Source organism: Dipodomys ordii, unplaced genomic scaffold, assembly GCF_000151885.1.
Source record: "Dipodomys ordii isolate 6190 unplaced genomic scaffold, Dord_2.0 Scaffold36, whole genome shotgun sequence".
Lineage (NCBI taxonomy): Eukaryota > Metazoa > Chordata > Mammalia > Rodentia > Heteromyidae > Dipodomys > Dipodomys ordii.
In genome coordinates, this window is record NW_012267252.1 from 5,968,639 (window position 1) to 5,996,563 (window position 27,925).

General features: G+C 47.6%; 2 protein-coding genes across 4 annotated transcripts in view; one reads left to right on the forward strand and one right to left on the reverse strand.

Moving 5' to 3' along the window:
* The window catches only part of Tmem180 (transmembrane protein 180), a 35,704-nt gene extending 25,857 nt beyond the window's left edge, over positions 1-9,847 (forward strand). For all 3 annotated transcript variants that reach the window (XM_013017552.1, XM_013017550.1, XM_013017551.1), the window contains 8 exons: positions 2,753-2,996; positions 3,391-3,473; positions 3,908-4,360; positions 4,473-4,596; positions 5,665-5,761; positions 6,598-6,769; positions 6,841-7,034; positions 9,027-9,847. In XM_013017552.1, the coding sequence (XP_012873006.1) occupies positions 2,829-2,996; positions 3,391-3,473; positions 3,908-4,360; positions 4,473-4,596; positions 5,665-5,761; positions 6,598-6,769; positions 6,841-7,034; positions 9,027-9,289 (1,554 nt within the window). In that variant the 5' untranslated portion in view covers positions 2,753-2,828 and the 3' untranslated portion in view covers positions 9,290-9,847. The remainder of the gene's footprint in view (positions 1-2,752; positions 2,997-3,390; positions 3,474-3,907; positions 4,361-4,472; positions 4,597-5,664; positions 5,762-6,597; positions 6,770-6,840; positions 7,035-9,026) is intronic.
* Positions 9,848-12,292: 2,445 nt separating this feature from the next.
* Actr1a (ARP1 actin-related protein 1 homolog A, centractin alpha (yeast)) lies at positions 12,293-27,380 on the reverse strand. Its single transcript, XM_013017817.1, has 11 exons — positions 26,866-27,380; positions 21,821-21,885; positions 20,130-20,205; positions 19,285-19,410; positions 18,488-18,612; positions 16,515-16,731; positions 15,817-15,909; positions 15,143-15,317; positions 14,969-15,030; positions 14,150-14,190; positions 12,293-13,981 (listed from the first exon to the last, which is right to left on the reverse strand). The coding sequence occupies exons 1-11, from the start codon at positions 26,911-26,913 to the stop codon at positions 13,879-13,881; spliced, it is 1,131 nt and encodes a 376-aa protein (XP_012873271.1). The 5' UTR covers positions 26,914-27,380; the 3' UTR covers positions 12,293-13,878.
* Positions 27,381-27,925: the final 545 nt, after the last annotated feature.

Below are 27,925 nucleotides of genomic sequence, written 5' to 3' on the forward strand. Positions count from 1 at the left end.
TTGGTTTTGCTAAATCCTGTGGGGTTCTGAGCCATATACACACACCTGAAATGTCTGATCTTATGGAAGCTATTGTTATTAACTTTGGTTTTGCTAAATCCTGTGGGGTTCAAACATTCAAAAGTGACTAAGACCCAGACGTTGGTGGCTCATGCAGTACTTCTAGCTCCCCAGGAGGCTGTGGTTCAAAGCTAGTCTGGGCAGTAAGTTTGTGTGATTCCATCTCTCAAAATAACTAGCAAAAAGCCAGATTGGATGCTGAGCAAAAGCTTGAGTTCAAGCGCTAGGATACACACACACACACACACACACACACACACACACACACACACACACACACTGCAGTTGGAATTTGAACCTGTGTCTTTCTGATGACAAAAAGTCATCCCCTTTCTTTCTTACAACCCTTTGCATCTTCTACCCTGGTCCCAGCCTGGATTCAGGGAGCCAGCTGGTAGAGACTGAGGGCCTTGTTTGAAGTGGAGTCACCTACAGTGACAAGGGCAGGTCACTGGGCATCTGGGTAAGGTTGAACCAAGACTGTGTATTTGAGCAGGGAAGCTCTGAGGCTGGGTGAAGACAGAGTGGCATGAGTTAAGGGTAGTGAGGGAGGTGACGTTGTGCTTTGTGGCTGCAGAGCCACATCTCCTTTACTCTTCCCCATTGGGTGGGTTCTCTCTGTCTCACAGAAGGTCTGAGAGGCCCAATAGTCATCAACTCAATTTTGGCACTCTGTGCAGTTAGTGTGCTCAGTGCTTCAGAGTATTTTCTCTTAGACTGCTAACAACAGCCTTATGATGGAGGCACAGAGTGGTTGAGTAAATGGCTCAAGGTCACACAGGTAGGATTTCTGAGACTCAAGTTGTACTTTCTCCTTGTTACTTGGCAAAGCAGTGCTGAGGAAACTTTGAACAGTGGGCATGCCTGCTACCTCATGGTGATGATTTCCAAGGCTCTTTCATGTGTCTACAACTTACAGTGCCACTGAGGCATGCCATTTATGCCTCAGTGAAGCTCTGAGGAAGAAAAAAGGCATTTGCTTCAAGGCCTCACTGGTTCTTCCTCCTGCGCTATGGCCCAGCCCTGAGAAGATTCCTGCAGGCTCTGGTGGCTTGGGTCCTTTTCTACCTCTTCCCACCCTAGGCACAGACTGGGTGAGCGGTGTGTGTGTGTGTGTGTGTGTGTGTGTGTGTGTGAGCGGGGTGTGTGTGTGTGTGGGGTGTGTGTGTGTGTGTGTGTGTGTGAGCGGTGTGTGTGTGTGTGTGTGTGTTCTGGAGCTTGAATTCAAGGCCTGGGTGCTATCTCTTAGCTTAATTGCTGAAGGCTGGTGCTTGAGCAGCTCCACTTCGAGCCTTTTGGTAGTTAATTGAAGATAAAAGAATGTCATGGAGTTTTCTATCCAGGCTGGCTTTGAACCAGGATCCTCAGCTTCCTCAGTAGCTGGGTTTATGAGCCACCAGTGCTTATCTTTTCTCTCCCCTTCCCCTCTCCCCTCCCTTTGCCCATTCTTCTCTCTCCTCCCTGGTCCTGTCCTGTGCTAGGATTTAATTCAGGGCCTTAAGCAAGTACTTTACCACTGAGTCACACCCTCAGCTCAGCAATAAGGTGGGTTTTTTGTTGTTGTTGTTTGCTGTGTGTGTGTGTGTGTGTGTGATACTTGGGTTTGAACTCAGGGCCTCATGCTTGTGAGCCAAGTGTTGTACTCCTGAGCCATGCCTCCAGCCCTTTTTACACTGGTTAATTTTTTTTTTTGTCAGTTGTGGGGCTTGAACTCTGGGCCTGGGCACTGTCCATGAGCTCTTTAGCTCAAGGCAAGCACTCTACCACTTGAGCCACAGTGCCACTTCTGTTTTGTTTTGTTTTTTTTTTCTGGTGGTTTATTGGAGATAAGGGTCTCATGGACTTTCCTGCCCAGGCTGGCTTTGAACCATGATCCTCAGATCTCATCCTCCTGAGTAGCTAGGCTTACAGGCATGAGCTACTGGTGCCCGGCTTACACTGGTTAATTTTTATAATAGGTTCTGGCTTTCTGTCAGAATTATGCACCTGGACTATAATATTATACACCTATGTTTTGGCTTCTTGTCATGGGAGGATGACAGGCATGTACCGCCACACCTGGACTTCGGTTGAGAAGGGGTCTCCAGTGTATGCTTAGTCTAGCCTCAAACTGTGCTCCTCCCAATCTCAGCCTCCCAAGTAATTAGGATTATAGGTATGAGCCACTGGTGCCCAGCTAAAAACTGAAATTTCTTTTTTCATTTTGTCCATTGTGGAGCTTGCACTCAGGGGCTAGACACTGTCCTGAGCTCTTTAGCTCAAGGCTAGCACTCTATCACTTGATATAGTGATAGCACTCTATCACTTGAGCCAAAGCACCACTTCTGGCTTTTTCTGCTTATGTGGTGCTGAGGAATTGAACCCAGGGCCTCATGCATGCGAGGCAAGCACTCTACCACTGAGCTGCCTTCCCAGCCCATGTCCTGAGCTTCTTTTGCTCAAGGCTAGCACTCTACCATTTGAGCCACAGTACCACTTGCCAGCTTTTTCTGTTTATGTGGTACTGAGGAATTAAATGCAGGGCTTCATGCATGCTAGACAAGCACTCTACCACTAAGCTAAATAAGCACTCTACCACTAAGCCACCTTTCCAGCCAAAAGTGAATTTTTTTTTTAAGAACTTGAAGAACTGGGATTAGAAACAGGTCCAACTGTGATCTTTGCTGCTGACTTCTTTTCCCTTCCTCCCTAGGAACAAGAATGGTGAGACTGCCTGTGGCCATGAGGCCTCCTCAGAACTCCTGGGGCTGAGGCTGGGGCTAGCAGCCATGGGGCTGGCCCTGCCCCAGGCCTGGCTGTTGGGCCTTCCCACTGCTGTGGTGTATGGCTCCCTCGCCCTCTTCACTTCCATCTTGCACAATGTGTTCCTGCTCTACTATGTGGACACCTTCGTCTCAGTGTACAAGATTAACAAGACAGCCTTCTGGGTTGGAGAGGTAGGGCCAGTGCTGAGTGGTCAGGTTGGGTGGAGACAGGAAGCAGATGGCAGATGCTGGAGCCTTGCCCAGTTAGGGATGTAGGGCAAGGCTGGGCTGGCCACTAAGACTCAGGCAGAGAAGTGAGTGGAGGCTCTGATGAGTCCTCTTCAGGGGGGATTACAGCACTCTCCTGGCCACTGTCCTACACAATGTTCGGTATGGTCATATGGAACATAATAGGATCCACCCATACTAACTTAACAGCTGGATACCCTTCCAGCTGCCTGGGGGGCTGATAGGAGTGGCTTTGGCGGAGGCACTGACGCACATGAAGGTTTGCAGGCAGGAAAGCTGGGCTGTTTGGGGGGCTGGGGTCACCCTGATGAGGCTGCCCATCTCCCTGTGTCTGCAGACGGTGTTTCTCCTCTGGAACAGCCTCAATGACCCCCTCTTCGGCTGGCTCAGTGACCGTCAGTTCCTCAGCTCCCAGCCCCGGTTTGTCCCATTCCTCTGCTCCCTAGAACTGCTGCTCATGTTTGGGGTGGTGGGGAAAGGGAGGCGAGCTGAAGTGTTGGGCATGGCTTCACTCACTTCCTGGGGCTTGGGCAGGCTCCTCCATGTTGGAGAGTAGTCTTGGCCAACCCCAGCCTGTTCACTGGGGAAGAGTCTGACCCCTGCTTGGCCCGTCTGCCGGTTTCCTCAGGCATCTACTGCAAATACCAGCAGATTCCTTTCCCCTACCCGCTGTGCCCCTCCGTCCCCTGACCTTGAAAAGTGCTGTCCCAGTGCCCTTTGGTGACTTGAGAGCTGCGTATGCAAAGCCACCTCTGGGCTGGGGATTTGGGGGTACATCCTGGTGTGAGGCCTACCCTCTGGGGGCCTGGGAAGGTCCCAAAGGGCACCTTCCAACCGCTTCTTTTCCCTGGCAGGTCAGGCACCGGGCCCTCCTCAAGGGCAGTGGTGCTGGCACGGGTACGGGCATTGGGGTGGCATGGGCCATTGCTGGCGCTGTCATTTCTGGCATTCTGGGTGCCCTGGGCCCCAGCTGGCCTGCAGTTCTTGCTGTGCCTGTGTCTTTATGATGGCTTCCTGACACTCGTGGACCTGCACCATCACGCCTTGCTGGCTGACCTGGCCCTCTCGGCGCACGACCGCACCCACCTCAACTTCTACTGCTCCCTCTTCAGTGCGGCTGGCTCCCTCTCTGTCTTTGCCTCCTACTCCTTTTGGAACAAGGAGGATTTCTCCTCCTTCCGTGCCTTCTGTGTGGCCCTGGCTGCCAGCTCTGGGCTGGGCTTTCTGGGAGCCACACAATTACTGAGGCGGCGGGTTGAGGCTGCCAGAAGGGACCCGGGGTGCTCAGCTCTGGCCATGGACGGTGGGTGAGTGACTACCCTGGTCCTCCAGGTTCTGAGTGGTTTCAATGCTGGGTCCCCTGGACTATGGGTGGCTGTTGTGACCTGGACCAGACCTCCATTTCCCTCCTCCCCACAGCCTGGGTGGAGATGATCTCCCAGTGGGCGGTGAGGAAGCAGGCAGGATCACATTGGGCCAGTACCTCCGGCAGCTGGCAGGTCACCAAAACTTCCTGTGGTTCGTGGGCATGGATCTGGTGCAGGTATGGACTGTGGTTCCTTCCATCCATGGCTGGACTGTGGGCTGGCGCATAAAGAGCGGGGAATTCAGAAGGCCTGCCATGTGATTTGATGGCAGAAACCAAGTTTGGGAAAGAAGGAAATCTGGGTCTTTTCACTCACTGTGAGATCTTAGACAGGTTTCAGCCACCTATAAAGTGAGGACTGAAAAAAAAAATGTCCCCTATGGCAACTCTGATAATCTTTTAGAAATAAGTGCCATATCTGAATCATATGTAATATATGAGCTAGCCAGATTCCGAAACAAATCATTTAGATGGGTGTAGTAGTATGCACATCTAATTTCAACTACAGGGGAGACAGACATCTGGAGGATCATTGTTTGTGGTTGCTGGGGCAAAGAGTAAGACTCCTATCTCAGCAAATAAGCCTCTAAGTGTGGCAGTTCATGCCTGTAATTCCAGCTACTCAGATGCATAGGTAAGAGGATTATGATCTGAGGTTAGCCCAGAGTAAAATCTGGAGAATCTATCTGAAAAATAAAGCAAAAAGGGCTGGGCAAGCCAGGTGGTGGCTTACACCTATAATCCTAGATACTCAGGAGGTGGAGATTTGAGGATGGAGATTTGAAGCTAGCCCAGGCAGCAAAGTCTGTGAGACTCTTATCTCTAATTAACCACAAAAAACTGGAAATAGAGCTGTGGCTCACGTGGTAGAACACTGTCCTTAAGCATAAAAGCTCAGGGACAGTGCCCAGGCCCAGAGTTCAAGCCACTGGAATGGGAAAAAGAAGAAAAAAGGCTGGGCCAGTGGCTAACATGGTGCTTGCCTAGCAAGTGCCAGTCCCCAAGTTCAAACTCCAGTACTGTCAATAAATAAATAAGTAAACACCAATTGGCCAAAAAACTTGCCATAACTACTATTCTAATATGCTTTTAAATCTTTTGGCAACATTAGCTAACAGTAGGAATGTGGTTTTAGGTTTGTTCTGGCATGTTCCATGTTTAGGGACATGGGAACCATGGGCTGTGTGCTCCCCTGTTGGCTGGCAGAGCTGCCCAGACCTTCCTCACTGCCCTGTCGACTTGCAGGTGTTTCACTGCCACTTCAACAGCAACTTCTTCCCCCTCTTCCTGGAGCATCTATTGTCTGACCACATCTCTCTCTCCACTGGCTCCTTCCTGTTGGGTGAGTGGGTGACTTGGGTTAGAGGCAGTGCCTAGAACTCCTGGCCCAATTGCAGACATTACCTGCCTGAGTGGCAGCTGCAGGGATGAATCTCTGAATTAAGCTTCCAGCTCTCTGCCTCCATCTCCCCATAGTGTGGGAACCGCCCTCACACTTGAGGATGGCTCCACTCAGTGGCGAGAAGATGTAGTGGCTGGTTAGCAATGAGGACTAAATTCATTTGCTTATTCATTTGCTGGGTGGCTTTGGATATGTTAATTAATCTTTTGGGGCCTCCGTTTCTTCTCATTTGTACATTAAGGGAAATAGTACGATTGGTCCTCAGTATCTGTGGGTTCCATATCTATGGATTCAACCAACAACAGATTGAAAATATTAGGAAAAATAGTATTAGGAAAGAATATGTCTGTGCTGCACATAGTTTTTCTTTAATCTTGTTATTGGTCCCTAAACAATGAAGTATAACAACTGCTTCCATAGCACTTAACGTGGTATTAGGTATGTAAGTAATTGAGAGATGACTGAAAATATATGAAGGGATAAACATAGGTTATATGTGAATACTATACCATTTCATTTACAAGCCAAGGGCACCCTTGGATTTTGGTATTTCTGGTGGGTTCTGGAAGCAGTCCTCCACAAATAACAAACGACTACTCTGTTTACCTTAAGGATTTGCAAAGATTAAATGAAAGTGTGTGAAACTCAATTTAGAGCCCAGCGTATTATAAAGTGTGAGATTAAGGCAAACTGTAATTTTGATTGTTACAGTGTTGATCACCTATCTCTTGCTGAGGCTGGGGCAAAGCCTCTTGACAAGACTTTTCCTTCCCCAGGTATCTCCTATGTGGCTCCTCACCTCAACAATCTCTACTTCCTGCCCTTATGCCGGCGCTGGGGTGTCTACGCTGTGGTGCGAGGACTCTTCCTGCTCAAGCTGGGCCTCAGCCTGCTCATGCTATTGGCTGGCCCAGACCATCCCAGCCTGCTCTGTTTCTTCATTGCTAGGTATGCACCTGCCTACCCTTGCCTCCATCCCTCTGTTTCACCCTTCACACTTGCCCTCTGCCTGTCCACAGCAACCGTGTCTTCACTGAAGGCACCTGTAAGCTGCTGACCCTGGTGGTCACTGACCTGGTAGATGAGGACCTGGTGCTGAACCATCGCAAACAGGCAGCCTCGGCGCTTCTCTTCGGCATGGTTGCCCTGGTGACCAAACCAGGCCAGACCTTTGCTCCACTGCTGGGTACATGGCTGCTCTGTTTCTACACAGGTGAGGCACTCTTTCTCCACAGTGGAGGGGACACAGCTTACCTGATGGCTCTGGATCCAGTGAGGGAGACACACTGGCTGCTTGGCTGGGCTTTGGCTGCTCTGGGCTAACACCCATTGTGGGCCTTCCCCACAGAAGTAGAGGGATGAGTCTCAGACTCCTTTATTTTTCATTCATTCATTCAATTGGTTTGGAAGAGTTTCTGTGTGTGGACTCTGCTCAAGGTGCTGGGAGGTAAAAGCAAATAGGACAGACCAGTGGGTAGAGTTCAAGGTTAGTAGTAATATGTCAGTAGTAATATAGTGAGTGCTGTGGTATCATAGAGGGAGCTATGAGATGGTGTCATTAAGAAGCCATTTAGGGCCTGGAAAGGTGGCTAGTGGTAGCGTGCTTGCCTTGCATGCATGAGGCCCTGGGTTCAATTCCTCAGCACCATAGAAACAGAAAAAAACAGAATTGGCACTGTAGCTCAAATGGTAGCGCTCTCACCTTGAGCTGAAGAGCTGAGGGACAGCGCCCAGGCTGAGTTCAGGCCCCATGATCGGCAAAAAAAAGAAAAAAGAAAAAAAAATCCATTTAGTACTGAGAAGGCTTCGCTGAGGAGATGACCCTCAGGGTGAGTGTTGGTTTGGTCTAGAAGAGATCTCAGCAATTCACAGGCAGTGACCAAGACTCCGGGTATCTGGAGGTTCCAAGATGAGGCTGGGAAAATGAGGGCTTTGTAAAACATCAGTGTTCTGAGCCGGGAGCCAGTGGCTCACACCTGTAATCCTAGCTACTCCAGAGGCTGAGATGTGAGGATCAGGGTTCAAAGCCAGCCCAGGCTGGCTTATCTCCAATAAACCACTCAGAAAACTGGAAGTGGTGTTGTGGCTCAAGTGGTGCTGTGGTAGAATGCTAGCCTTGAGCTGAAGAGCTGAGGGACAGAGCCTAGGCCCAGAGTTCAAGCCCCACAACTGACCAAAAAAAGAAAAAAAAAAAAAGAGAAAGAAAGAAAGGAAGAAAGAGGAAAAAAAAGAACATAGCAGTGTCTGGATCTTATTTTTGCTTCTCAGGGAAGCTGTTGGAAGCAATGTGGTCTGTTTGATCTTTTGAAAAGTTCTGCCTGCTCTGTGCAGTATAGTTTGTGGGAGGCCAGGTTAGGAAGCTGGGAGCTATGGCAGAAGTCATGGAGGCTTGGACCAGGTTAGTGGCAGGCAGGATGTATTTTAGAGTTGAGGAGAGATGAAGGGTAGGGTGCTGAGGAACTAAAGCAGAGGTTTTAGCCTGAGTTACTGAGTGGATGGTGGTATCATTCACAAGGGAAAAATGGGGGGGGGGAGTGGGGTTAGGGCAGGCATCAAGAGATGTAGTTATCTGTAATTCCAGCTATTCAGAGGCAAGAGCACTGCTAGGTTGAGGTTAAATATTTGTTTTGTTGTAGCCGGGCGCTGGTGGCTCAAGCCTATCATCAATCCTAGCTGCTCAGGAGGCTGAGATCTGAGGGTTGAAGTTTGGAGCCAGCCTGTGTAGGAAAGTCTGTGAGACTCTTTATTTCCAATTAACCACCAGAAATCTGGAAGTGGAGCTGTGGTTCAGGTGGTAGAGTGCCAGCCTTGAGCAAAAGGGACAGTGCCCAGGCCCTATGTTCAAGCCTCAGGACTAGCACAATAAAAGAAAAAAGAAAAGAAAAAATTGAGGTTTGGGACATATACATGACATTCGAGATGTTAGCTTTAGAAAGGAAACTGGACTGACCTTGTTCTTTTCTGTGCAAACCTCCCTCCCCCTTTCCTTTTTGCCAGTCCTGGGGCTTAAACTCAGGGCCTGGACACTGTCCCTGGGCTTCTTTTGCTCAAGGCTAGCACTCTATCACTTGAGCCATAGCAGTACTGCTGACTTTTTCTGTTTATGTGGTACTGAGGAATTGAACTCAGGGCTTCATGCATGCTAAGCAAGCACTCTACCACTAAGCCACATTCCCATTCCCTTTTCTGTGCCCTTCTGCTCTAGGTCACGACCTTTTCCAGCAGCCTCCAATGACTCCTGTGGGGAGTGTCCAGCCTTGGCCAGAGCTTCCAGCCCCAGCCCCAGCACAGGCGCCAACCCTGCGTCAGGGCTGTTTCTACCTGCTAGTGCTGGTGCCGATCATCTGTGCACTGCTGCAGCTTTTCACATGGTCCCAGTTCACACTGCATGGCAGACGCCTGCATATGGTCAAGGCCCAGCGCCAGAATCTGATGCAGATCCAAACTCTGGACATTAAGACAGTGTGAGTTCTGCAAGGCCACTCTGCTGAGCTCATAGCTTCAGTACTGGGCAGGGGCCACTCTTGGCAGGCAGCTTCCTAGTCCTTTGTCTTCTTTGGGTACAGCTTGCAGGACAGACAGTGGGTGGGAGCTAGTAAGGCTGAGTCAGAAGTGTCCCCATGGTCTGTCCCTCTTTAGCTGCCTGGCTCAGCTTGGGTAGGGCGGGGACATATGTGCTCAGGGACCTGCTTCTCTGTGGGGCAGGAGGAAAGATGGCCAGACTGGATGGGTTGTGTGGTGCACTGCGGTCTTCCCACTGGAGGCCCAGCCCACTGCCTGGCTGATATGAGCCACTCTGATGGCTCAGGAACTACTTTTGATACTGTGACTATTCCTTTCTGCTCAGTCAGGGGTGCTGACTCTAAGTGCCACCTGTCCCCACCTTCCACTTTTCTAGGGGTTTCTCAAGGGTTCTCTGCTACAGCTGTGCTGTATCTCTTTCCTTTGGCTCCCAACTCCCACCAGGTTTCTGAACTCTAGAGGCTCAATTCATTACAGATTGATTAAAACCCCTCATTCCTGTTCCTCAGGGCTCTGCCGTGTGTGTAGATGTGGAAGGAGAGGTAGGTTGGTGGGGCTGAGCATTTTCCTTCAGTGGTGCCACCTGCAGACTTGGAGGTGCCAGGACAAGGATGCAGAGTGCTAGCTGTATGGACACTGGGGTCAAAGTGACAAAGGCCTGAGCCAGCTACCCAATGCACCCCCCATATACCACTGCTTCTCATGGCCATCAGAGAAGGTCTCTACTAAGCCAGAGCCTGTCAGCCCAGGAACTACCCTGGATGTTTCAAAAAGTATCTACCTTCCAAGATTCTGATGTAATTGGGCTGGGTTATCTTTTTTTTTTTTGGTCTTGGGGCCTGAACTCAGGTCCTGTGCATTGTCTGAGCTCTTTTTCGCTCAGGACTATTGCTCTACCACTTTGAGCCACAGTTTTACTTCTGGTTTTCAGGTGATTAATGGGAGGTAAGAGTCTCAGGGACTTTCCTGCCCTAGCCCTCACTAGTGTGAGCCACTAGTGCCAGGCCGATTGGAAACCAGTCGTGTCAGTGTCCCAGCCTTGGCACTAGATATTGAGGGGATGGGTAATTCTTTTGTGGCTGTTTAGTAGCTTCTATCAACTAGATGCTAGCAGTACCCCTGTCACGATAACCAAACATATCCAGACACTGCTACTTGTGTTGTGGGGGCAAAATGACCCACTATTTTGGCTGATGCTTCTAAGGGTTTGCAGGTTCTAGGGCTGTACAGCCTGAGCATACAGCCTAGCTAATAACAGCCTTGGGAAACTGCCACATCTTCACATGACCACAGTGTATCCTCTGTGAGATGATCACAGAAACACCTATACTTTGTAAGTTTTGGGGAGAGATTAAATATTTGCACTAGGCAAGATCCCCCCAGGTGTGGACTTAAAAAGGAAGAAGCTGGGCGCTGGTGGCTCACACCTGTAATCCTAGCTACTCAGGAGGCTGAGATCTGAGGATCGAGGTTCAAAGCCAGCCTGGGCAGGAAAGTCCTTGAGACTTTTTTTTTTTTTTTGCGTCCGGTCATGGGGCCTGAACTCTGGGCCTGGGCGCTGTCCCTCAGCTCTTCAGCTCAAGGCTAGTGCTCTACCACTTGAGCCACAGCGCCACTTCCGGCTTTTTTCTTTTTGCTTATGTGGTGCTGAGGAATCGAACCCAGGGCCTCATGCATGCAAGGCAAGCGCTCTACCACTGAGCCACCTTCCCAGCCCTTCCTTGAGACTCTTATCTCCAATAAACCACCAGAAAACTAGAAGTGGTGTTATGGCTCAATTGGTGGAGCACTAGCCTTGAGTTGAAGAGCTGAGGGACAGTGCCCAGGCCTAGAGTTCAAGTCCCATGACCAGCCGAAAATAAAAAAATAAAGGGAGAAATGCTTAACCAGGATAGCCGCGTGCAAGTTCCCAATCATCTACACATGGAAATTTCCATAACCTGGGACTTTAGGGATGTCAAGAACTGCTCCTGTCAATGGAATTCAGTCTCACTGTTGGGCTTGAGTGTGTAGTTTTTTAGTTTTGTCGTGTCAGTACTAGGGCTTAAACTCAGAGCCTATGTGCTATCCTTTAGCTTTTTTGTTCAAGGTTAGCCCTCTACCATTTGATCTATAGTTCTACTTTCTGTTAAATCTCTGGGATTGAGCAGGGTGCCAATGGTTCATGCCTGGAATCCTTCCTGCTTAGGAGGCTGAAATCTGAGGATTGCGGTTCAAAGCCAGACTGGGCAGGATAGTCTGTGAGACTCTTGTCTCCAATAAACTACTCAGAAAAAAATGGAAGTGGCCCTGTGACTCCAAAGTGGTAAAGCTCTAGCCTTGAGTACAAAGAGGCTCAGGGACAATATTCAAGCTCTAAGTTCAAGCCCCAGGTCAGGCAAAAATCAATCAATCTCTGGAATTTATCTTCGCAGCTGCCTTTGAACCTTGATCCTCAGGTCTCAGCTTCCTGAGTAGCGAGGATTTTATATATATTATATATATATATATTTTTTGCGGGGGGGTCCAGTCGTGGAGCCTGAACTCTTGGCCTGGGCGCTGTCCCTCAGCTCTTCAGCTCAATGCTAGCGCTCTACCACATAAGCCACAGTGCCACTTCCAGCTTTTTTTTCTTTTTGCTTATGTGGTGCTGAGGAATCGAACCCAGAGCCTTATGCATGCAAGGCAAGTGCTCTACCACTGAGCCATCTTCCCAGCTCTAGCGAGGATTATAGACTTGTGCCACTGGTGCTTGGCAGACTCTCAATTCTCAAACATGGACTTTGGTATGAATAGCATTTCCTCTTCAGGCACCCAATAGACTGGGGCTCAGGCTTCAGCCTAGCCAGGTCATGTTTGGCTGGTACAATGGTGCCTGATAGAAGGCAGACCAGGCCTGGTCTCCATCTCAGTCACAGCCTGTGCTTCCTCCCTCTTTCCACTCAACACTGGTTACAGACAGAGGCCAGCTATGTCTATTGGAACAACTTTATTTAAGTACACTGGGCCCCACCAGGCAACGTGGTTTGTGCGAGGCTGTGCGAGGGACGGGCTTGGGCTAAGAGAAGGATGGTGAGCTGGTTAAGCACACTGCAGTCCACAGGTCGCCACATCTCTTTCACACACACCTGCTTGGCCCACATGTGGCAGGGGCCTTTGGTCATAAGACGGCACGGGGTGGGGGAGAATACTGCCTGGAACCTGGGACTGGAGTGGGACTTGGTGTCACAGGTGAAGGTGCCAGTGAAGACAGGCTTGCTCCAGCTTTTCATCGTCTGCGCTGAAGGCTCTTAGATAGTGGCTAGGAGCCAAGGCCTGAGCCCACTGGCTCCTGGCACTTTGGTCTGGACCCTTTCCTCCCTTTCTAAACAGGTCCAAAGTCAGGAGTGGCACATGATCAACCCAGAGGGGGCCTCTCTGCCTCTTGAACCTGGTCCTGGTCAGCTAGAATGACAGAAGGCAACTTGGTCAATGGCAGCTTTCTCTAGTCCTAAGGATTCTCACATCTCTCCCTTGCAAAGGGGCCGCTGCCAAATAATGATACAACTTCCTGTTTCTAGCAACCAGCCTGTTAGTTCCAGGGCAGTGAGCAGGTGAAGGAGGGAGAACAAAAGAGGCTGGTGGGGTGCCCTTGAGTGTTATAACCTCCAATCTCAAAGGGCCCCAAGGCCTATGGATACTGTCAGTTCACCGTCAGCAGGGAGTGGGGGGCCCTGGGTGCTACACTAAGCCGAGGTGATGTAAACATCAGTATGAGCAGGGTGACTGGTTGGTAGGAGGCGGTGCACCCCCTTCCCTCCTGCAATCTGCTTACTGAAAAAACACTTCAATAAATAAAACTGTTAAGATGGCATTGCAACAAGGACGGATGAGAAGCAAGGAACAAGAACTAGAGCCGACAGGCCCCTTAAACCTTCCCAAGACCCCTCGGATGAGAGCATCAAGTCTGCAGCCAATCAGACTCCCCCTGTCTTCAAATGCCTAGTGTGGTCCTGGCCCCCAGGGATATATGAAAGCATCCTGCATTCTCCTGACCCAAGTGTCTGTACCCAGTGCTGAGTGATTTCCCAGCCGCCAAAACCCAAACTAGAACACAACCAGTCAGAACTTAATCCCAGCCCCAGTCCTCAGTCCATGATCCAGAGGCATGGAGAGCATAATGCTGAGCAAAGGGAGGCGGCACTGCTTCAGGCCTCAGGACACCCTGGGGGCAGGGGTGGGTTGGGGCCAGCCCAGCCTAGGATGGGCAGCAGCAAGTCTCCCTCTGGTGGTAGCCGCAGTCTTACACAGCCAGCCAAAGGCCCAGTTGAGGAAGGAGTGGGGTCCCTGACAGGCCAGGTAGTGGTCAACCCCAGGCCTGAGGCCATCGCCATCATGGGTAGTTCATTGTCCTTTCTGGGCCCGAGGATCCCTGGGCCACACAGCACTCATGTATGTTCACACACTCGAACCCACACACGCACTCACACACAGGCAGTTCCTCGCAAACACTCCGACTCAAGAAAGCGAGTTTTAACGTGGAGTTAACTTCAGAGAGAGGTGAAGATGTCTCAACATTAGAAGGTTTTCCTATGGATGGATCGGGCACCATCTTCTTCATACTCCTTCTTGGAGACCCACATCTTCTTAAAGGTGTCCAGGGAGGCAAGGATAGAGCCCCTGGAGTGGAGGGAAGCCAAAGGAGCAGTGAGAGAGTGAAACCCTGGAGCCAGCCAGCTCCCTGAGGGCGGAAACCAGATAAAGCCTTTCTTGAAAGGGACGGGGTGGACAGAGGGAGGAGTAAGTCATGCTTTTGCTTCCACTCTTATCCCCAGACACACTACTTACCCAATCCATGTAGAATACAGTCTCTCCTGGGGTGCGGATATCTGCAGAGGCAGGTGCAAAGAGGAGCCTGAGACCTCTATCTCCCTCTCTTTGCGCGCTAACACTGTCTCACTGACGAGGGGATAGGTGTTTCTGGACCTGTGGTGGGTCTGTAGCTAGCCTGACACTCAATGGGAAAGCAGATCCAGAGCAGGAACTGCGCTCCTTCATTTGGGGTCCCCCCGCTCCACGGGTAGCCAGCTCCCTTCAGTACATACTGAAATGGCAGATACTGTTGCAGGGAGCCACTTTGGCTTAGCCACAGTGAAATCAATCTCTTGTCAATTTCACAGATTTTTCAGAAGGACCACAGCAGGACACTAGCCTAGTGCCCTGCTACATCAGCTACTGGGTCTGTCTTTTGAGTAAAGACGGAGAATGAGAATAGGCCCTCTCTTGGAAAGACCTGGATGTCAGGGTCAGGATGTATGCTTGGAGTCACCTTGTGTTGCCTCAAGAGCCTGGCTGCCAGCACAGCATGTGCAGGGCTGGGAAGGTGGCTCAGTGGTGGAGTGCTTGCCTAGCATGCATGAAGCCCTGGGTTCCATTCCTCAGTACCACATAAAGAGAAAAAGCCAGAAGTGGTACTGTGGCTAGAGCACTAACCTTGAGCACAGATAGGCTCAGAGACAGAGCTCAGGCCCTGAGTTCAAGCCCCAGGACTGGCAAAAAAAAAAAAAAGAAAAAAGAAAAGCATGGGCAGAGATAAAGGGGGCCTCCCAGGCACTTCAGGTCCTTTAAAAGCCCAATTCAACCCAGTACACCCCAGCATGCTCCTACCCTGATCTTCACGTCTTTTGGAGCTAGTTTCTTCACTTCACTCAGTAGTCTGTCTCCAAAACCTGAAGGAGCAGAAAAGAAGACTCTTGAGTCTTTGGGTTTCTGAGCCCAGCAGGACTCAGGATGCTTCCTGGACAAGGGCCCTGGGCAAAGGCCCTAAGGCCAAAGACCAACCTTTGAACAGGGTGGAGCCCCCAGAAAGGACAATGTTGGAGAAAAGTGTGCGCCGCAGGTCCATGTCAGACTTCTGGATGGCAAATACCAGAACCTCGTGGATACCTTCGCTTTCCTCACCAATCAGGTCTGGCCTGAACAGTAGCTCAGGAGCTCGGAATCGGGAGGGACCAATCTGCAGGGTGAAGGAATAGCTTAAAACATTGGGGCTGGGGGAGGGAACAGAAGAGGCCTTTATGACTCCTCCTTATGAACAACTTGGCCATGAGGGCTAGGTTCAAGACAGATCCTATAATATTAAGGACCTTGAATAGAAGGATGGAGTTCCTGGTAACAAATAAAGCTTCTGAGAAATTAAGAGGGGAAGATCCTACATTTTCTCTTCACTCTGTTCTTCTGGCCATTCACTCATGGAAACTTCTTGTCCATGGGAGTTCCAGGGAGCAGCAACTTCTCTGTACTGTGCCCAGGAGTGGTTAAAGACGGTACTAATCATCCCACTTCCCAATTCACCTTGACCTAGGAAAATTCCTTTGGAGCTGCTGCTTTTCTGCATAGAGGGACAGAATCACTGCTTCCTTGTACAGGAGGTCCCTAGCATCAGGCCCTCATGGGGAGTCTGGGCCCAGAGCTTTTGTGGATCTGCAAGGAAAAAGAAGAGGTCCAGCCCCTACCTCAATGGTGCTGCCATCAGGCAGGTAGTATTGGGCCTTCTCAGTCTCTAGTGTTTCATCCTTCTGAGGGTTTATGGACAGGTAGCAGGCTCTCTGCAGAACCAAAAACAATAGTCAGACTGATAGGAATACACCCAGTCAAAGTTCCCTGGAATATGCTGGGGCAGAAATCTGCCCATTCATAGAGACTGTTCAAAGGTTGTAAAAGCTCTGTCTGTTTTGTGTTAGGTGGTGCTTAGGATGTGAATTCTTACCTTTTTCAGTCTTCATGGTAGGCAAGCTTGAAAGCATCGTTCTCAGACTCCTGAGTGTGAGACTACAATCTTACAATTATCCTAGTCCCAGGCCTTCAAATCATTCTTCTACCTTTGGTTCTAGGTTTCTATTACTAGCTGAAAACTCTCCTTCCAACCATAGGTGGCAGGAGGGTCCTATTTATTACTTAAAAAGAATGCATCCTGACTTCTCCATGCATATCAAAGAACCTATCACTCAGTTTAGGAGTGGAAGGAGTTCCCTTTCCCCCCACAAGATGGTAGCATTCAGAAAGAATCTGTCAGTGGGAGAGGCCCACGTGGTCACAGAGCTGCCAGGTTTGCTGGGGAGAAAAGAGCATGACTCAGGATACTCAAATAGGAGTTTCACCCATCCCACTAACATTCTCCACCCCCACTCTTAGGCCCATGGGAAACACTTACTTCTTTTATGGCCTTGACAATCTCAAATTCAGAGGATGAGTGGAAATCATAGCCCTCCTTACGCAGGTAGAGGCGGAGGAAGCGAGAGACATCTCGGCCAGCGATGTCAATGCGCATGATGGAATGAGGCATGGCAAAGCCCTCGTAAATAGGCACTGCATGGGTGACACCATCCCCAGAATCCAGCACAACACCTGTGGTCCTGCCTGTAGCATAACTGAAGCAAAGGCACAAGCCATCACCAATCCTTGCCTCCTCAGACCTGGTTAACTGAATTTTATTTTTTTGTCAGAAGATTATTATTTATTAGCATATACTGATACTACAAGGGGTTTCACTGTGACAACATAGATGTATTTTATGTACTTTGAGCAACTTCAGCTCCTCTTCTATACTCCCTAGATACCTTTTCTCCTCTCTTTTACCCCCTTTACAAACAGTGCTTTGTGGGAGAAACCCACTTTTTTTTGGTACCAGTCCTGGGAATTGAACTTAGGGTCTTGGGTATTGAGCTTCTTTGCTCAGGCTAGTGCTCTACCAGTTGTGCTACAGCCCCACTTATGGCTTTTTGGTGGTTAATTGGAGATAAGCGTCTCATGAACTTTCCTGCCTGGGCTGGCTTCAAACTTCGATCCTAAGATTTCAGTCTCCATGAGTAGCTAGGATTATAGGCTTGAGACACCAGCACCTGGCTGAAACCCACTTCTTAAAGCTTAATGTCAGCTGAACTAATGCTTGGTCCTGCCTTTCTCCTGGCCCTTCCAATGGGCTGCTACTGCAAATATTTAACAAAGGAGCTGAGCTTCTCTAAGATCCCTTCCCAACTCCCTGAAGTGTAGTAAGCTTTTCAGTCTCAGATTATTGCCCTGGAACCTGGCTTAAAGGGCAGTTTTAACTCTGGACAAGAGGAAAAAAACTAAATGCCAAGAGAGAAAGTGAGTGAAGAAGGAAAAGACTTTTTTTTTTTTTTTAACTTAACTAGCTTTTTCACCTTACATGGTCTTCTATGTGTAGTTTCTTCTGTTTTGGTAGAGGTAAGGGTCGAGATATATGAATTTCTGTGATATGAGGGCAAAACCCCAGTTATATTTTCTTTTTTGGTACTAGGGATTGAACCTAGGACATTGCACTTGCTAGGTAAGTGCTTTGCCACTGAGCTATATCCGAGCCCCTGAGCTGTTCAATAAATAGTGATGGACACTGCCTCAGTGTTGGGAGGATAACAGGGACTGGAGCAGACTGTGGTGAAATTAGTTCAACTGACATTTAAGACTTTTCTGCTATGGCAGCTCTTCCAGCTCTGGCTGATTTTTTGCCCTGTAAGAATACAGGCCCAGAAGTACCAGACTTCCCTGTCCCCCATATCCCTGAGGCTGTAAATTTGAGTTTGGATATGAAATTTCCTAATCTTTCTATTTTTTGTTTGTCGTGCTAGAAGGTAGAACCCAAGGACTCAAGCATGCTGGGAAAGTATTACACCCCTGAGCTACATTCCTGGCCCATAAATGTTTATTTAAATGCTACCTCGCAATGTAATTTGTTGTCTTAAGCACCTTGTTTAATGGTGTCAAACACATCCTGTACACTGATGCAAGTCATTTGTGTACTAATCTTCCAGAGCAGGTTTGAGACAGGGTAGGAAATGGGACAGGAATGATAGGCTGTGAAGACAAGAACTGTGGTGGTTTGTACCATGACTATATCATCAACCTAGCAGAGCACCTGGAGCTTAGCACTGAATATATACTTGAACACATTAAGTGGCCTTGTCAGGTGAGGCAGAGAGGCTTGGGTGCCAAACCTGCTCAGAAGTCTCAGTGTCCAGTTTCTTTCCCACTAGCTTTAACACTTTCTAGCTAGAGGTGGGTGGGCTTAAGTTGCTCAGAACCAGTTTTGGTGAGACAGTCTCAATGGGGCCAAGAGACTGCTTTCCCACAGAAAGCCCAGGGGAAACCAGCCAAGATGCAACTTACAGGCTAAGCACAGCTTGCATGGAGATGAAAAGAGCTGGCACATTGAAGGTCTCGAAGAACACTTCGGCAGCTCGTTCTCGGTTTTTTCTTGGATTTAGAGGCGCCTCAGTCAGGAGCACAGGATGCTGGTGAAAGGAGCCCAGCGGGCAGTCAGGGTGAGCCCAGGGTGAAAGCCCTTCCTATAACTGCTTAAGAGCCCGGGGAGCTTTGTCAACTTCCCTCCAAAAAAAGGGAAACCAAGCCCTGCTCAAGTTGTTTTTTCAACTTTGAAAATTCATATCCTATTGAAGTCCCATTGTGTCCTCAGCCCCACCCTCTGCCTCCCCTTCTTACCCTCTAAGATTCTTTGGTAGGCCCCTACACCCCTACATCTGCCATTGTTGAGAACGCTTTGTTAAATTCTAAATTGTTAGGCTTAAAAAATAGTTTTTAAAACGTTTTCAAAATAGAAAACTTCCTTTAATATTGAAAAGCCTTTAAAACTCGATAGATTCCTTTCCTTGAATGTTAGTAAACATAGGTTCTGCATTCTGGAAGACATGGCTGTGAATCCTATCTCTAACACCTTATTCACTGGGTGATCATGGAAATACTATTTGCCCTTTCTGAACTTCTGTTCCCTTGTTTGTAATATGGATTTTATACTATCTACATCTTGCAGGAATGGTGTGAGAGTAAATTGCCTAGCATGTAGCAAGTCTCCTAATGCTCTTGGCAGGAATCATCATCTTCCTCATCTCAGGAAGAGGTCCTCAGCTATCTATAGCACACAATAAACCTGTATACCGGACTCTTACCTCTTCTGAGAAAGTCTGCAGCTGGTCCTTTGAATAAACATATTGCCAGATTCGTTCCATGTCATTCCAGTCCTTGACAATCCCGTGCTCCATGGGGTAGCGAATGGACAGCAGCCCCCGGTGCTCCTGTAGGCAACGGGCAAACTTGCAGCAGCAGTTAGACTCTGCCTGGGACCCTACTCTCCCAGGCCAAAGTTGTGCAAGCCAAATCACTTCCAAAAGAGTTTCCTCAGATATCCCACAGCCCTCCTCCAAGTTGAGGGAGAATACCCATTCTCCAAGCTTCTTGTATTCTACAAACTGTCCTAGCTGCCCAAGCAGCTGCAAATTAGAGAGCTTTAGCATTTTCATAACTTTCCAATGCAAGAGGTAAGAGGTTGACTCCTCACTGCCTGGTTTCAGGACCAAATCTCCTACCTTCGACCTGTGGCGTCAACACTTGGAGCCAAAGTCAGCAATAATGATTCTGTTGTTCTGCTTCCTAGGGCTGCCTGGGGGGCTCTGCCAGAACAACGCTAATTAACTCTCACGTAAGACATACCAGCCAGGATCTCCTCTCTGAGTCTCTTTTGCCAAAAACATAACCAAGGTAAGTTGATCACTGGCAAGGCAAAGATAAAATACACAAGAAGCGTTTCTAGTTCCTAAAAAGAGGTTCTAGACATTTCTTCTCCAAGTCCAGAGGCTGCTCCTGGGAGAAATAAGTCCAAGAGAGGACCAAAGGAGGGATTTTAGGAGAAAACTGCTCCTTTAACTCATGGCTATGTTCATAGGACACTTCCTATATGATGAAGAATGAAAATCTTCTGCTGGCTTGGGGCTGCTTCTGTAGATCTATGAATTACCTCAGCTTTGGGGCCAATGAAGATGTCACCTTCAAGGGCTCCTGCCATGACACGAACATGCTTGGGTCTGCCCACACTAGAAAAGACAGCAGGGAAGAACATTGCATTTCAGGGCAGACACAGGAAGAATATATATATATATACCTATACTTCAAATCTACTGTGCCATACCTCTGACTAATGAGGGTACAGTCAATTTTTTTTTGCTGGTCCTGGGGCTTGGACTCTGGGCCAGGGCATTGTCTCAGAGCTTCTTTGGCTCAAAACTAACACTCTACAGCATCACTTTTGGCTTTTTCTGAGTAGTTTATTGGAAATAAGAGTCTCATGGACTTTTCTGCCTGGGCTGGCTTTGAACCGTAATCCTCGGCTCTCAACCTCCTGAGTAGCTAGGATTATAGGCGTGAGCAGGGCTGGGAAGGTGGCCCAGTGGCAGAGCTCTTGCCTTGCATGCCAGAGGCCCTGGGTTCGATTCCTCAGCACCACATAAGCAAAAGAAAAAAAAGCCGGAAGTGGCGCTGTGGCTCAAGTGGTAGAGTGCTAGCCTTGAGCTGAAGAGCTGAGGGACAGCGCCCAGGCCCAGAGTTCAGGCTCCATGACCAGACCCCCCCCAAAAAAATGATATAGGCGTGAGCCACCAGTGTCCAGTTACAGTTGACTTTGATTTTCTTCTGCTTCTATATTTGAATATTGTTATATTATTTTATCAATTATTAAAACAAAATTTAGAAGATTCTGTATTTCTAGTTCTTTTCTTTCCATAACATGTGTAGACCAAAAGAGATGGAAATAAGAATTTCTAATTAAAGCTGGGCACTGGTGGCTTAATGCCTGTAATCCTAGCTACTTAGGAGGCTGAGATCTGAGGATCATGGTTCAAAGCCATCCAGGCAGGAAAGTCCCTGAGATTCTTATCTCCAATTGACCACTCAGAAAACCAGAAGTGGAGCTGTGGTTCAAGTGGTAGAGGTCTTGCCTTGAGTGGAAGAACTCAGGGACAGTACCCAAGCCCCACAGCTGACAAAAAAAAAAAAAGATTAAGGCAAAAGAATCACTTAAACCCAGAGATTAAGGCCTTCATGGGCCCATAGTAAGAGTTCTATCTCAAAAAGAAAAAAAGAAAGCTCCATAAAAAAGGCAGTTTGTCAAATGGGTGCCAGTGGCTAATGCCTGTAATTCTAGCTTATGCCTGTATATCTCAGGAGGCTGAGATCTGAGGATCACAGTTCAAAGCCAGCCCAGACAGGAAAATCTGTTTATCTCAATTAACCATGAAAAAGCCCAGAAGTAGAGGTATGGCTCCAAGGGTAAAATGCCAATCTTGAGCAAAAAAACTTAGGGACAGCACCTAGGCCCAGAGTTTAAGGTCCAGTATCAGGTGCAACAACAATAACAGAAAGAAAAGAAAAAGGCAATCATTAAACAATGACTTCCCTATGATAAAATTTGTGGCATCAGATAAAATCAGACAGGATTATGAGATCTCAGGTCTTATCTGTCCCTCTCAATTTGTACCAGGTCTGAACTGGAATAAGCAAAGGAAGCTTTCCTTATTCCAAACCTAACTCATGTCTCTTGCTTATGGTTGCTCTGAGTACCACAGTTGACCTGGGAGTTCCTCCTCCTACAAGAGAAGGCTCCATGATAAAGCTGACAAGACTCCCAAAGTCTTAAGTTATGGAATGACTTACTAGTTTGGAAAGCAGTATTTGGGGATCTGATCACCAGCAAAACCAGCCTTAATCACACCGGATCCCTGAGGACACAGGAGAGAGAGAAGTCAGAACTATCACTAAACCACCGAGCTTATATGGTTCCATTTTCATTAGAGAGACAGCTAGGCACAGTGCAATCCTAGCTATTTGTAGGGTGGAGATAGGACCACCGAGGTGAGAGGCCATGAGACCTCAATGAAAAGAGCTGGGCATATTTGACAACTGTATGCTTTGAACAGCTCCATCCTGGGTCTCCTAAAATATCCTGTATGGTTTGCACAGAAACTTCTTTCTTCCGTCTGTATCAGCTCTCCAGCTATGTAGTATAGCCCTTCTGAACTCCACGGATTTATTAACTTTTTGTAGCCATTCTCTGTATGTGTATAGGTATGTGTAAATATACTGTATGTGTAAATATTGCTGAGAGTTAATATTAAAAGTTAAAATTAGAATAAAACAACTGGTAATTACCAGTGTCTAGGACTACCAAATGAAAAAAAAAAAAAAAAGAAAAAGAAAAGAGCTGGGCATGCTAGTGCCTGTCATCCCAGCTATGTGGGAAAGTGGGCTGAAGTCTAGACTGGAAGATCCTACCTGAAAATATATAAAGAAGAGAGAGAGAGACCTCATATTTACATGAAATAATACATTTGCATGAGCCTAGAGAAAGCTAGATACATATGCAAGGAGGGATAAGGAACACGTCCTCTGCACAGTTTACATATTATTGTATGACTTTTGTGTAAGCTTTTGCTTTTCGGCATTGAACATATTTTACTCTGGGAATGAAAAATAACATTAATAAGGGGAAGAGAAAAGAAACCTAAGAAGTGGCAATGCCTAGAAACATGAAAACATCTGAGATAAGGGAGATGGGAAATGCGATTCTCTCTGTTCTCCCAGCATGGGATGCTTTCAACCTACTTTCCCTGCTCAGGCCTGAACTCTCCTTGTTTCCAGGATGCTACAGCAGACGCACCAAAGGACAGTCAAGCTGTAGCTAACTCTGCTGGAACACAAACTATATGGTTTTTATCATAGAAGCAGAGCATTATGTTTTGTGAGGTTTGTTGTTTTGTTTTTTTACTACTCTGTTTTATTCCTTAGATTACTGATGGGAAAGAGCTGAGAAGCCTAAAGCATTGTCTAAAAAGAGATGAGGCCTACAATCCCACTACTCTGATATACTTCGTATGTTGGATGGGATAAGAATCTTTTTTTTTTTTTTTTCCAATCAGTAGCTCTGGTGTCTTCCACGGACAACTTATGTTAGCATTGGTTTTAGGCAGGCACCACCCTGTATAGGCTGCACATTGCTTGCAGATAAACCCTGTTGTCTTCCCCACTAACTTCTACCACCACACCTGATTACCCTCATCCTTCCAACCGTGGTCTGCAGTTGCTTGTTTAACTACCATCAGCCTTTTCCCCCTTCCTAACCATTTCTCCTAGGGCAGAATGTAACACTTCACCAGGTCCCACATGGCAAGCAGTGAATACATTTGGCTAAGCAGCCAAAACTATCTTTGCATCAAAGGCTTCCCAGCACACTCTTGGCTCCCTCTCTGTCTGACAGACTGGCTATCCTGGTACCTGCCCCTAGCAAAACAGGATAGGGTGGGTGGGGTGAGAAGTGCCTGAAGGACGGGCAAAGCAGTATGAAGACAGCAAGACCAGCCATTTCTCTAAGGGAGCAGGCACCACTGTAGAGAGAAAACAGGAGACAGTGTGAAAACTCATGGCTTGGAGAGTACACCTAAAGGCCTGGAAGGGTACAGCTGTAAACCGACTAGAAAGACTGGGAAGAAGAAGTAACATTCCTACTGCAAGCCCCAGGGCTCTGAGACCACAGCATGGACCAGAGGGAACAGCACTTTGCAAGAGAACTCTGGGAACTTAGCTTCCAATGATTGCTCATTGCTTTCACAGCCTGTGGCAATGCCAGTAGACTAATTGGATTTCCTGGCAGATATTGATGAGATCTGTTCTTCAGATCTGGATTTTTTTTTTTTTTTGGTTGGTCATGGGGCTTGAACTCTGGGCCTGGGTGCTGTCCCTGTGCTCTTCAGCTCAAGGCGACCGCTCTACCTCTTGAGCCACAGGGCCACTTCTGGTTTTCTAGTGGTTTATTGGAGATCAGAGTCTCATGGACTTTTCTGGACAGGCTGGCTTTGAACCGCGATCCTCAGATCTCAGCCTCCTGAGTAGCTAGGATTACAGGTGTGAGCCACCAGCGCCCAGCTTATGATCTGGATATTTTAAAAGATAATTTTCTAGGATGTTTGATTTTTAGTTTATTAGCAAAAGACTGAAGTCTGTGTAATAAGGTAGATTGAGATGTCAGATTCATTTATTCCCCTCTGTTCTTTGTAGCAAGAATATAACAGGCCCCGTTCAAATAAATATCATGTCATCTTCCTGAAGAACTATCCCCATTTCGAGTTGATTATTCTCTTCCAATTCTCCCAGCTAATCACCATTATCTGTACTAGAACATAACAGGCATCTCCTGCTTTCCATTAGAATTTATGGTTTCCATTTTTGTCTCTTTTCAGTCCAAGTTCCTTGGGGTCAGAGACTTCACACATCATCAATATCTCATATCTTCTGGGCACTCAATCAATAGATGCTGGCTGACTAGGGTTAAAATCAAATACAAATGCCTGGCAAAGGAAACCTAAAATATGGAATTTGAATGAATGGCTGGAACATCAGCAGCCTTAGGCAGAGGCGGTGTAGGAAAGGCAAACAGGGAGGGGAATGATGTACAAAAAGGAACAAGACCCAGCTTGATCCTCTGGCCCCCATTGAGGCTGCCAGGCCAGTAGCTAGAAGAACCAGTGGAGAAAGGAGATGCCTGTCTGAGTTGCTCATTTCTGTTCGTCATACAGCAAGAGAATATAAAGGAATCATATCCTTTTTTGTAAACAATATTTACAACAGGAATTGTGTACCAGACAAATATGCTGCCACCTCTTTGGTATTCATTCTGGCAATGCTAAGTAAACAAATGAACTGTAGAGGCTTCTTGAACAGGTAGTAGTCTCATAAATATTTGATTTAGGAGGTGTCCTAAGTATGCTGCCAGCCATCACTGCCAATTATTATTCTGATGAAGGCAAACAAAATTAATTTTTTTTTTTTTTGCGTCCGGTCGTGGGGCCTGAACTCTGGGCCTGGGTGCTGTCCTTCAGCTCTTCAGCTCAAGGCTAGCTCTCTAGCCCTTGAGCCACAGTGCCACTTCCGGCTTTTTTCTTTCTTTCTTTCTTTTTTTGGTCCGGTCGTGGGGCCTGAACACTTTCGGCTTTTTTTTTCTTTTTGCTTATGTGGTGCTGAGGAATCGATCCCAGGGCCTCAGGCATGCAAGGCAAGAAGCGCTCTACCACTGAGCCACCTTCCCAGCCCCCGGCTTTTTTCTTTATGTGGTGCTGAGTGACTTCTTCAGCACAGCTTTCCCAGTATCTTCTGGCTGTAGGCGTTGTGGCTTGGGCAAATTTTATCTTAAGCACTTTTGTTTGTTTTTGACACATTGAGAAAGAAGCTTGCTGTTTCCCATTTTACAAGGGGAGGGCATTTTATAAGATGTGGGGCTACAGATTCTAGGACATGGGTTGTTAACTGTTTGGCCTCAAGATGTATTTTGTTAGGCCCAGAAAGCAGTTAAAAACCTTATTGAGATAAAATTCACATACCATATAATTTATGCATTTTAAGCATACAATTGAATGGCTGTTAGTCTATTCAGAGTTGTGTTCCCATCTAATTTGTAATTTTTTTTTTCTTCTTGAGACAAGATCTTGCTTTATAGCCCAGGCTGGCCACTAATTCATGATGAATTTTTAGAACTTTCTCATCACAGTAAAAAAAAGACTTTTGCCCATTATCAGTCATTCTTCATGCCCTGTACCCACTTTTCCAGTCATAAGCAACTACTACCCTACTTTCTGTCTTTGCATACCACCATGTGTTTTTACAGTAACTGCCAACAGTTACAAACTGGAAATTGTATGTGAAATTTAGTATTTCTGACTTATCTTGAAAAATCAGATCTAGCAACACTGGCCCTGCATTTCTGAGGGGGGAGACTGGATGGAAATGAGACGTTGTTGGACCTTTGGTCAGGATGCTCAATTCCATGCATCTTTCTAATTGGCCACCTTAGAAGAAGTGTCTCGGGCTCTTCTTCCACCCCTCTTTTTACTGTTTCCTTTTGTCTTTTTTGGTGCTGGTTCTGGAACTTAAACTCGGCCTGAGTGCTGTCCCTAAGTTTTTTTTGCTTAAGACTAGCATTCTTAACCACTGACAACTAGGAAACCTTCTCAGCTTGCTTTGTCACTCTCCTTTTTTTCTTGACCTTTATTAACTATAAAATTACAGAAATCCTATGACCATTTCAAGGCACCAGATTCTCGGGCCGCGCCCAGTAACATTAAACTAAGCCGCTCCCCTCCGGCGTGCAGGGAAAGAAACTTGGCTGTTCTCCACCCCGCCCGCCTGCCCTCACCTTCCCTTCTCCTCTACCACACGGGACTCCCCGAAACCAATCCCCTCAGCCCTAGTGGGCCGCCCCGCCCCCCAGACGGGAAAACACTATGGCGGCCGGAAGAACGACATGCACGCGAGCCAATAGTTGCAGAGTGCTGCCCTCATCCGGCAAGGCCCGGAGGCGGGACTGTCGACTAAGATGGACGGCCAAACAAGCCAATAGTAATGGGAAGCCAAGGAAGGCGAGTACCAGACTCTCGCAGAGCGGTTAGGGCCCCTCCATCCAAAGGCCCAAGGATCCTACTTAGAGTACGGTTCTAATCTTTGCCGTTCCCTGAGTTCTCCATCCCACGGCTTCTAGATGGTCACCCGCCTGCACACTATGAGTTGGGAAGGGACGAAGGCGGTGGCTGTTGAACCCGCCTGACAGGCCCAGCCAGTGACAAAGAGCCGGCGGCTCAGACTGAAACCCAGGAAATGATCCTTTTGGGAAGGACAGTCACAGTCTCTACAGAAATAGGAAAGATGTAACTCACGTTATCGATCACAACAGGCTGGTTGGCGATCACATCGTAGGACTCCATAGCAGAGGAATCTCTCCTTCCGAGGAAGGAACTGCCAGCCGGGTCCGATGCTAACGCCACTGAAACGCATGCGCAGTGTAGCCACCGGTACAGGACGTCCAGGGAGCGGCCCGACCTCACCACCAAAGAACTACAAACCCCAGCATGCCTTGCAATCCGGTTTACGCAAGCCTGCTCGGAATCGCGCTTGGTTTAAGAGGCTGCGTCGCATTTCCAATGTGCGGTGCCCTGAACTTCGTAGTCTCCCTAAATCAGAGTCGCAGATTTGTACTTCCTTCGAAGGGGATCGAAGTACATGCAGAAGTGTGGAATCTTCTCAAGTGTTTATGTGTTGTTGATTTTTGATTGGACAGTAATTCTTGGATATTTAAAATGGGTCTCGCCACTCCTTCATTTGAACAATATTAATTTGTTTGGGTCTAGAAGACATCAATAAAAATCTCCCAGATCTTCACGTTCTAATAGAAGGAAGATTTAACACACAAACGCACGTACAGAGAATAACATACAATGAAAATAAATAATTTAGCCTGTCAATTTACGTTGTCATTTATTTTTTCCCAAGTTTCCTAAGCCGGTGTAACCTTTCAAATGGGAAAACATTAGGAACTAGCATTTGGAACTACTAGTTGTGTGTGCGTGTGTGTGTGTGTGTGTGTGTGTGTGATTAAAACATCATCATCTATGGGTTTAGGAACTGCTCTAGCAATTCTAGGGAGCTAGAATTGATCGTGATGATCGTGTCAATGTATTTGAAAGTGCCCAGTGCACTTTTATTTTCTCCCTTCTTCTCTTTTGTCAAAGGGACCCTTTTGTCAATGACACTAAAACTATTAAAATTTATAATCTATTAAAATTATTGTCGCAGGAGCGAATGAATCAATCTGTTGTCAGATTTGTGTTTCAATTGTCAGCGTGACAGCAAATTAATAGTGAATGACAACAGCTTTGTCGGCGCTTTTCTTTTCGTGGGACCCTAGAACCCTCAAAAGTACTTTGGCTCTATTTGAAC

Excerpts from the sequence above, each read along its gene's own strand:
- Actr1a (XM_013017817.1), bottom strand. The coding sequence starts at position 26,913 with ATGGAGTCCTACGATGTGATCGCCAACCAGCCTGTTGTGATCGATAAC. Across the intron at positions 20,206-21,820 it reads AAATACTGCTTTCCAAACTA|TGTGGGCAGACCCAAGCATG; the intron begins GTAAGTCATTCC and ends TGTCTTTTCTAG. Across the intron at positions 15,910-16,514 it reads TTGTCAAGGCCATAAAAGAA|AGAGCCTGCTACCTGTCCAT; the intron begins GTAAGTGTTTCC and ends TTGGTTCTGCAG.